A 10,670-nucleotide genomic window follows, 5' to 3' on the forward strand; every position below is an offset into this window, starting at 1 on the left:
TACATTTGGACACACCCACCCATTTGGTCTCAATCGCCCACTATAGGTTAAATTAATGCTGTTGGATGCTTTGGTTGTAACTAACAGTTTTAAGTAACCAGCTTACGTCGAACTTACAACCGGGCCACCCCCCCTCCGATCTGACTCCCTGTGAGAGAGTGGCAAGGGAAGCCTGACCAGCAGAATAGCCAAGAAGAAAAAAAAGAATAAAAAGATAATACGTCTACTTGAAGCGTCAGCCGGAAGCCATTTCACACCTTGTGATGGCGGCTCAACATGCTATGAGCTAGGGGCTCTGCTCCACCTTTAGGAGGCTGCTCCACCTTTAGGACTCTGCTCCACCTTTAGGACTCTGCTCCACCTTTAGGAGTCTGCTCCACCTTTAGGCGGCTGCTCCGCCTTTAGGAGTCTGCTCCGCCTTTAGGAGTCTTCTCCACCTTTAGGAGTCTGCTCCACCTTTAGGGCTTCGGCTTAGGGACTCTGCTCCTCCTGTAGCCCTCTGCTCCACCTGTAGAACCCTGGCTCTGTGTCTACCTGCAGCAGTGGCCTCTGGACCCCCCTGGCTCTGTGTCCTACCTGCAGCAGTGGTCTCTGGACCCCCTGTAGGACCCTGGCTCTGTGTCCTACCTGCAGCAGTGGCCTCTGGACCCCCAGCAGCTTCATGGTGTCCGCGTTGGCCAGGGTCTTCAGTGGGTCAGCCGTCTGGCTCACCGACTCGATCTCTTTGTTGATCTCCGTCCGCACCTGGGGGTCCGCCCGAAGCAGGGCTCATGTTACCGTCACAGAACAGGGCCCTTGGTACAGGGCTGGCACATAAGCACTGTCTCTTAACGTGACAGACTACATGGTTACATAGTGTTGGATTGCTTAATAATATGTTGGGAACCAAGATTCAAATCATGTCAAATATATTTGTATACATAGATGGTGATGAATCAGGTTCACTTCCACGTCCTGTGAATCCACATTGAGATGCATTGACTGCTCCCTACAGCTCAACCGGCCTGAGGTATAACACAACTTCTGCACAGTCTTCTTCAGGGGCTCCAGTCTTACTCCATGTCCAACTCCTCTAAGCATGGCCTCCCCTAGGCCTGGATCACCGTGACGTACCCGGAGGTGATCCTATGCTGTAAGACCGACTGACCTGGTTGAGGAAGAGGTCATTGATGTAGTAGGTGAGGAAGGTGCGCAGTTGGCACTGCTTGGCCTGGCTGGGGCCCATGTTCATCTCTATCTCCTGGATGAAGCTGCAGAGAAGGGGACACAAGGAAGACCTTAGAACCAGTACCAGGTACCAGGAGTTACTGTTGCTCTGGTAGGAGTTACCATGAGTTACTGTTGCTATGGTAGGAGTTACCAGGAGCTACTGTTGCTATGGTAGGAGTTACCATGAGTTACTGTTGCTCTGGTAGGAGTTACTAGGAGTTACTGTTGCTATGGTAGGAGTTACTATGAGGTACTGTTGCTCTGGTAGGAGTTACCATGAGTTACTGTTGCTATGGTAGGAGTTACCAGGAGCTACTGTTGCTATGGTAGGAGTTACTAGGAGTTACTGGTTATATGGTAGGAGTTACTAGGAGTTACTGGTTATATGGTAGGAGTTACTATGAGGTACTGTTGCTATGGTAGGAGTTACTAGGAGTTACTGTTGCTATGGTAGGAGTTACTATGAGTTACTGTTGCTATGGTAGGAGTTACTAGGAGTTACTGTTGCTATGTATGAAGTCACTGAGTTACCGGTAATATTGTACCAGATACTATGAGTTACTGTGACTACAGTAGGAGTAACTATGAGTTACTGTGACTACAGTAGGGGCTACTATAAGTTACTGTGACTACAGTAGGAGTAACTATGAGTTACTGGGACTACAGTAGGAGTTACTATGAGTTACTGTGACTACAGTAAGAGTAACTATGAGTTACTGGGACTACAGTAGGAGTTACTATGAGTTACTGGGACTACAGTAGGAGTTACTATGAGTTACTGGGACTACAGTAAGAGTAACTATGAGTTACTGGGACTACAGTAGGAGTTACTATGAGTTACTGGGACTACAGTAGGAGTTACTATGAGTTACTGGGACTACAGTAAGAGTAACTATGAGTTACTGTGACTACAGTAGGAGTTACTATGAGTTACTGGGACTACAGTAGGAGTTACTATGAGTTACTGGGAGTACAGTAGGAGTTACTATGAGTTACTGGGACTACAGTAGGAGTTACTATGAGTTACTGTGACTACAGTAGGAGTTACTATGAGTTACTGGGACTACAGTAGGAGTTACTATGAGTTACTGGGACTACAGTAAGAGTTACTATGAGTTACTGTGACTACAGTAGGAGTCTGGCTTGGACTTCAGGGCCATAAGTGAGTGTGAGGGGTGGAGGTGGTGGGGATTGAGCCCTTGAGGAGCTGATGTTAGTGCCGTGCAGCTGGTGGTAGAAGGCTGCGTCGCTGTATAGCATCGTCTAGTTAATGGGCAGCATCCGAGTGAGAGGGTACGCAAATAGCATCAGGACATCAGACGGAGATGTCCCCTCAGTGTAGCATCACAGGAGCTACGTTACAACACAGGAATCAGGACCAGACATTCATATTTAGGACCACAATTATGTAAAATGCATTCACTTCATTACATGGACACACACACACACACAGACACACAAACACAGACACACACACCCACACACGCGCGCCGCTGACGGGGGGCTTGGCGGCGGCGGTCGTGTCGGGGTCCCGTGTCCGGCTGAGAGCAGGTGTTTGTGCTGTCGGCCGGTCCAGCAGTAACACATCGGGGCGCGGGGTACCGATACAGCCGGCATTAACCAGAGGATCAGCGGAGTCGTCTCGCCCACTAACCCACTAACCCGCGGGGCCACGGGGCCACTAACCCCCGGGGCCACGGGGCCACTAACCCACTAACCCGCGGGGCCACTAACCCGCGGGGCCAATAACCCACGGGGCCACTAACCCACTAACCCGCGGGGCCACTAACCCACGGGGCCACTAACCCACTAACCCGCGGGGCCACTAACCCGCGGGGCCACTAACCCGCGGGGCCACTAACCCACTAACCCGCGGGGCCACTAACCCACGGGGCCACTAACCCGCGGGGCCACTAACCCACTAACCCGCGGGGCCACTAACCCACGGGGCCACTAACCCGCGGGGCCACTAACCCCCGGGGCACTAACCCACTAACCCGCGGGGCCACTAACCCACTAACCCGCGGGGCCACTAACCCCCGGGGCCACTGACCCACTAACCCACGGGGCCACTAACCCACGGGGCCACTAACCCCCGGGGCCACTGACCCACTAACCCGCGGGGCCACGGGGCCACTAACCCACTAACCCGCGGGGCCATTAACCCACGGGGCCACTAACCCACTAACCCGCGGGGCCACTAACCCACTAACCCGCGGGGCCACTAACCCACGGGGCCACTAACCCCCGGGGCCACTAACCCACTAACCCACGGGGCCACTAACCCCCGGGGCCACTAACCCCCGGGGCCACTAAGCCCCGGGGCCACTAACCCACGGGGCCACTAACCCCCGGGGCCACTAACCCACTAACCCGCGGTGCCACTAACCCGCGGGGCCACAGGTTAATGGCCGCGGCCGCAGCGCGTGGTGTCTGACCGCTCGCCGAACTTAAACGCACGGATAAATCAAACGCTCCCATGACGCGACGGGCCTAATCGTACTGGGGAGGGAGAGTGAGGGGAGAGGGGGAGGAAAGGGGGGGGGGAGGAAGGGTCATGGAGAGAGAGAGAGAGAGAGAGAGAGACAGAGAGACAGAGAGAGAGAGACAGAGACAGAGACAGAGACAGAGAGACAGAGAGAGAGAGAGATGGAGAGACGGAGAGAGACAGAGAGAGAGAGAGAGAGAGAGAGACAGAGAGACAGAGAGACAGAGAGACAGAGACAGAGAGACAGAGAGACAGAGAGAGAGAGAGAGAGAGAGAGAGAGAGAGGTTATTGATGGGATGTTCTGCAGGGTGTCAGGAACAGGGGATCACAGGACTAAATTAGGAAAAGATGGGGAGAAGGATAAAGGAGAAATTAGGAATTGCAAAGGTAAGCATGAAAGAGAGTGCATCTATGTGTGTATGTCTGTGCACCTGAGCATGAGTACTGTGCACCTGTGTCTGTGCGTGCGTACAGATGTATGTGTGTGCCTCTGTGCCTGTGTGCATGCGCTCATGCGTGCGTTTGTGCGTGCGCAGCAGAGGTTAGTGGGCTGCAGACAGCCGGAGACACAGCCAGGCAGGAGCAATGGATCAGGGGCCGCATGATGGATGGCCGATGCTTTAACGTGCATGCACACATATGGGCACACATATGGTCACGCACGCATACGCACACGTGCACAAATACACATACACAGACACACAAAGACACACGCACACTCAAAGACACACAATCAACTTTTCCTCAAAAGTGCCAATAAGTCAGCAAATAAAGTTGAGCTGTGTGTGCGAATCGGCTCGCTCAAAGAGACGGAGAGAGTTTGACCAAGCTGGACTTCAAGTCTGCCAAAGCAAAGAAGCAATCCTTTAAAAACGATCCATTAAAGGACCGTAGCATGAGGGCATCGATTCCGTCAGCAAAGCAAGAACCTAATTACAGCTACAACAATCGTATCGCCCGATAAATCTACTGCATGACAAAGCAATACCTAAGGCAACATGTGGCACCCAAACACACTGGGGGAGTCCTGTTCCTCTGCAACAAGGTGGATTGAACCTCAAGCTAGGGCCTGCAGCACACAGATGGATCTCTGGCGGTTCTGTGAGTGATACCGGTTAAATAACACAGCGAGGGCAGCGGTTTCATTCTTTATGGGGAGAGCCAGATAGCCATCTGGAGCCGATTGGCCCCGCAGCCCCTTCAGGAGAGTGCTCAAGCAGCCGGGAGTCGGGAGAAGTCGGGCTGGAGGTAAAACAGGCCTTTAATTGTACCGCTGGGACACCATGCTCCGAGCACATCAACGCCTCTGCAACCGTCAGCAGTGGCACAGGGAGCACTGCAGCTGGCCATTGTCATGGTACCGTTGAGGTAGATCGTAACCTTAATATACAGGCCATGAATTGATTGAGATTGGGGATGGATCATGCAGCAGTAAGTCATTTGTTGGGGCAGGGAGGGTAGAGAGGACAGGCTTCTCCAAAGTCTCCTGTAAGGAAAATGGCTCTCGGCGCGGTGAGTATGATCGAGACCTTGGAGGATATGCCTGTCTGGCAGATGGTGTGAAGTTGACATAGAAAGACAGCAATGGCTGATGTTGTTAATCACAATGATAGTTAACAAATTAACCCCCACACACACACAAACACACACACACACACACACACACGCACACTTGGACAAAACGTAGCATTCAGATAAACACATACATTGAAAAAATGCATGTGACGCGAGACATTTCGGCAATACACCAGGTGGGCTGTTTCCAAGCAACGTCAGAGCCCTGGCAAAGGTCACTGGCCATGAATCCCAGCCCAAGACAGTCTAGTGAACACAGTAACAACAACCACTGGATGCGTCTGAGTGGATCTCACTGGTGAATCCCTGTATGAACTGTGTTTTACTGGACATTGATCTCCATGTAGCACTAAAATAATAATAAGCATCAACGCCAGAGTATGAAATGTTAATGGTTTACACAACATGAGGTGTTTGTGTCAAATGAGCTTAACCTGTTAACATAAACCCTGTAATGCAATAATGGGATTATGCTGAAATGCAAGTATATTTATGTGGTAGGCATTAAAGTGTGTGTGCCTAGATATGCTTTACAATCGGGATCTAAGCCCGTTTCAAGGTGTATTACTACGCATTCCAATGCAATCATTTGTTCCAATTAGACCATACAATGCCATGGGTATTGGGATTGATCTTGCTGCGTGTGAACCCGCGAAATCCATAAAACATCATTTGAACGTGGCTCGGTACATACATGCATGGTGATACTGGATTTGTTCGTAACCGTCGTTCAACATTTGGTATTTGCATTAGCAAAATTAAACTGCGACGACTATTTCCACAATTGAGGCTGTTTCCATCAGAAATTGTCACGTGACCGAAATGGCAAAGCCTTTAAATTGAACAGATTTAGACCACTTTCCTTGGTTCTTTTGGGCTGCTGGTTCAACGCCACAGATCGATTCAACCTCTTACCACCCACTGATCAATTTGACGATAATTGTTTTGATATGAAAGTGTCCTAAAGAAAGCCATTCCCCCACAAAGAGATAAACAACTGAGGCAGGGCGGGCGCGACGGGCTGCAGCGAGGCTCAGTAGTAATCACACTCACCTTCCCTCGTGCTTTAGCTAAACCTCCAGTCGCTCCCTCAGACATGCACACATATGTATATGCCTGTGCACAAACACGCGCACACATTCTCACATTGAGATTCTAAAGGGGTGTGTAACAACATCCCCCCCGCCCCCCCTCCTGGAGGGTGTGTTGGCTCCTCTGGATCCACCGTCAGACGCACTCCAATCCCACTTCCTTAGCAGCGACTGCTGTTGATTGCACATGACAGCATCTAATTAACTGTCATTAGGAAACAGATGTCAGCGCCTGGGGCCTGGAACTGGATAATTGTAGATGCCGTGCCCTGTGTTCATTGTCAGAGCATAACTCGGAATAGAATTACACACTTATTCCAAAGGGGGGCCGCAGTTCATCCTCTCTGAGGGGAGGGGTGCACCGAGGAAAAAGAGAAGGCTCCTGGGGAACGCAAACACTTGGTGAGTAACCAGGAACACGGACGCGTTCCGTTCGCGCGGCTCCGGCCTTCAATCTCCAACGGCAGGGAGTATGAAATAAAGGCCCGTCGGGAGGTGAAGTGGCCGATTGATCTCTCTCTGAACCACTGAGGGGAGCGGGGGGGGCGGGGGGACTATGACAAGATAGATTAGAGAATCAGCACCTTCGAATCTCCCACAATACCCCGGAGCCGATCAACCTGATGGGTGGACCCCCAGAGAAGAGGACAGCACGCACTGAATCCTACGGCAAAACGCGTGCGCGCACGTGTTGATAGCAAGTGCATCTTGCTATATGTATACAGATAGAGGGAGACAGAGATATTAAGGGAATAATCTTGTTTCTGTTTTCATATTGACTATGAGTTCGATAACAATATCTATATCTTGTGTTTCAACCTCCATCATCTCCAGCTCTGCATCACTCACAGTTCTAGTTTTAGATTTCATCAAAATGTCAGAATAAGTAACATAATGGAGAGGGCCTGTCCATGGCCCATAGGACGCCGGATACAGATTGGGTCTGGTGAGATAGGCTGTTTGGGAATTATGCAAACTCACCAACTGTATTTCACATACACTCTTCTGAATCTATGCTGAATGTGAAGCTTCCTCAAAGGCAAGACTTATTGGAGCTAGACTGAAACCAAATCTTTATTCACTTGCCTACTGCAATTTGATGTCTTGTTTTTAGTATTTTGTGTTTGCACCTCCTGTTATTGTGTTCAAACCTAGTAACCTTGTTACTGCACAATAATCTGTAAGCACTTTGATACAAATAGTATTCAATTTGAAGGCTCTTTACAAAGAAAGTAAACTTTAATAAGAGGAGTTGAAGCAAACCTATTGAGACCCAGCTGTCTTGCCATGCCTGCCCTGCCATTCTAGCCTCCTGTTCAATTAGTAAAAGCCCTGTTGCTCAGGGATGCCTCATGTGAATGCCACCAGGGACCATTATGCAATTCCTCATGCAATGACCTCCACTGGCCACTGGATGGCACTGTGTTCTCTACCTGTAGCCCCTCTGACAACTGTGTTGAGACTCCATTTGGTTGATGGTTTGCAATCTAAAAGCTGTACAGGTTTTCGTGAGTTTGTGATTGTGTGTCTGGGTAAAGTATTTGACATTTGCGCGTGTGCCTCAGCAGCTGCAGTGTAACGGCGTGCTGTGGTGAAGTACATATGGTTCCCTCCCACACTAAACCCCACCAGACAGCTAGAGAACAGCAGGCTCTCCCCAACAACACTGCATCACATCCACTGGCTTCTGCTGCGCGCACGTCTGCCCAAAATAATAAGGTGGTGAGATGCACTATTTTACCAGAAAATAGACATCTGTGTGTGTGTGTGTGTGTGTGTGTGTGTGTGTGTGTGTGTGTGTGTGTGTGTGTGTGTGTGTGTGTGTGTGTGTGTGTGTGTGTGTGTGTGTGTGTGTGTGTGTGTGTGTGTGTCTGTGTGTGCCTGTGTGTGCGCGAGCGTGCGCGTGTTTAATGTACATGCTCACTGCTCACCAACACACAGTATAGTAGCAGGTATTAATGGTGTTTATAGACCAGCCCTTCTACGGGGATGATGTAATCCCAGCAAATAACCACACCTCCAGTGCCAAGGGTCACCCTTGCCTTCAAGAGATGCTCCTCATTAATGACACATGTAGCATACGTGAGAGAGGCAGGAAGAAATAAATAAAGGGAAGGTGAGGCACAGAGGCAGCGAGAGAGACTGAGGGGAGAGTGGGAACAAAGAGTTAGTAGTGGTTACAGTGTTCCCTCACCTCAGCTGCCCCCCACTCTGCCCTAACTGGACCTACTACAGGCAGGCGCTCGCTGCACGTCTCTCGGCGTCATTCTATTGAGGTTGAAACGGACTCGGGAGTGAGAGTTGTTAAAAGAGTGAAGCAGTTTAATGCCGTGACTCTGGAATCACGCGTCTTAGTAGTTTAAACATCCCCGAAGGCAACTGTGTTGAGATAACATCGTCTTCATTTTGTGTGTGTGTGCGTGTGTGTATGCAGACGAGGAGTCGGAAGGCACTCATGGGATTACCCTACGTATGCGTCTGTCGCGTGCAAACAGAGTCTGGGCCCGTAATGCGTTCACGTGTGCACCGCACAAGGTCTGCAAGTGTGAAAGTCTATTAATAATGCTCTGTGTATGAGTGTGTGCGTGTCAGCAGGGGGCCTACGTGCATAAGGGTGTCCGTGTGTATGCGTGTGTGCATACATGCGTGCACGATGAGTGTGCGTAGGTATGCGTGTGTGAGTTGTTACCGTGGTACCGCGGCGGCGGCGACCAATTAAAACGGAGAGATTGATGACAGGGCGCGGAGGAGCCGGCTACGGCGGCCCGCGGACAGCTGCTTCCTGGAGCAAACAGGAAATGAGATGGCCTCGTTTAGCTGACGCTGCGCCGCGCCGCCAAGACAGATCACCTCGCGGCCGCCGGGCCAACGCCCGCTGCGCCACTTCCTGCCAGCCCGCTGCTCCACTTCCTGCCAACCCGCTGCTCCACTTCCTGCCAGCCCGCTGCTCCACTTCCTGCCAGCCCGCTGCTCCACTTCCTGCCAGCCCGCTGCTCCACTACCTGCCAGCCCGCTGCTCCACTTCCTGCCAGCCCGCTGCTCCACTTCCTGCCAACCCGCTGCTCCACTTCCTGCAAGCCCGCTGCTCCACTTCCTGCCAGCCCGCTGCGCCACTTCCTGCCAACCCGCTGCTCCACTTCCTGCAGTCCATCTTAACCTACGCGTCGCTCACTCGCTGCTCTCCTTTATCTCTGATAGAGGAGGAGGAGGAGGAGGAGGAGGAGGAGGAGACACACAGGGAGGAGGAGGAGGAGGGGGAGGAGACACACAGGGAGGAGGAGGAGGAGGGGGAGGAGACACACAGGGATGAGGAGGAGGAGGAGGAGGAGGAGGATGAGGAGGAGACACACAGGGAGGAGGAGGAGGAGGAGGAGGAGGAGCAGGAGGAGGAGGAGGAGGAGGAGGAGACACACAGGGAGGAGGAGGAGGAGGAGGAGGAGGAGACACACAGGGAGGAGGAGGAGGAGGAGGGGGAGGAGACACACAGGGAGGAGGAGGAGGAGGAGGAGGGGGAGGTGGAGGAGGATGAGGATGAGGAGGAGACACACAGGGAGGAGGAGTAGGAGGAGGAGGACAGGGAGTCTTGGCCGAGAGCAGTGGATGAACTCACCAGAGGCATTAGGGAGGGGGGCCTCTGTTGTCTCTGGTGTGGATTGACGACGGTTCTTTGGTGGCTCCAAACTATCTATTGCATTCTTAAGCGATCTCGAAAGCCATCTCCGATGGTGGCGTCATTGAGGGTAACCAGCCTTCGTGTGAATCTGCTTTCAAAAGATAACGTTGCCTCCTTTCCAATACACCACACCCAGGACGTCCTACTCAGTAGTCTCCAACGGCAAGGCACCGAAACCCCCGGAGCCTCCCGGGTCGCTGTCAGCGTGCTAAGCTAAACAGCAGGCGCTGCTCCTTGTCACTCATGTGAACAGCATCAGGAGCTTTGGTATTTGGGAATAGACATTGTTGTGGAAAGAAGGATTCACTATTCTGTCTACAAACACAAACAATGTAACGACCAGGAGGAGGTTAATGCTATTGTTCGGCAAAATTGGTACAAGAAAAATGTACTGTTTGTAACATGTTATTTATAGAGGCCAGAAGAGATGGTTATAGTGGCTCTACCACCACGACCGGTCTGCTCCTTCAAGCCTGGCGTGAAGGACTGACAGGCTCTCGCTCTCTCTCACACCTTCTTCACTCTTCACTGCAATCAAACACACACGTCCACACGTCCACACACAGGCCTTCCAGAAGGTTTCCTCCTGCGTGGTGTGGATGCAGAGTGTCTGCAGCGGCTGAACGAGGGCCC

General features: G+C 51.7%; 1 protein-coding gene across 1 annotated transcript in view; it reads right to left on the bottom strand.

Annotated features, from left to right (window-relative positions):
* Positions 1-456: 456 nt before the first annotated feature.
* Positions 457-10,670, bottom strand: part of exoc4 (exocyst complex component 4) — an 81,274-nt gene continuing 71,060 nt past the window's right edge. The window contains exons 12-13 of the mRNA XM_030341599.1: positions 1,148-1,250; positions 457-744 (exon numbers count right to left, since the gene is read on the bottom strand). Of these exons, the coding sequence (XP_030197459.1) occupies positions 472-744; positions 1,148-1,250 (376 nt within the window). The 3' untranslated portion in view covers positions 457-471. The remainder of the gene's footprint in view (positions 745-1,147; positions 1,251-10,670) is intronic.

This window comes from Gadus morhua, chromosome 19 (assembly GCF_902167405.1).
Source record: "Gadus morhua chromosome 19, gadMor3.0, whole genome shotgun sequence".
In the NCBI taxonomy this organism is placed as follows: Eukaryota; Metazoa; Chordata; class Actinopteri; order Gadiformes; family Gadidae; genus Gadus; species Gadus morhua.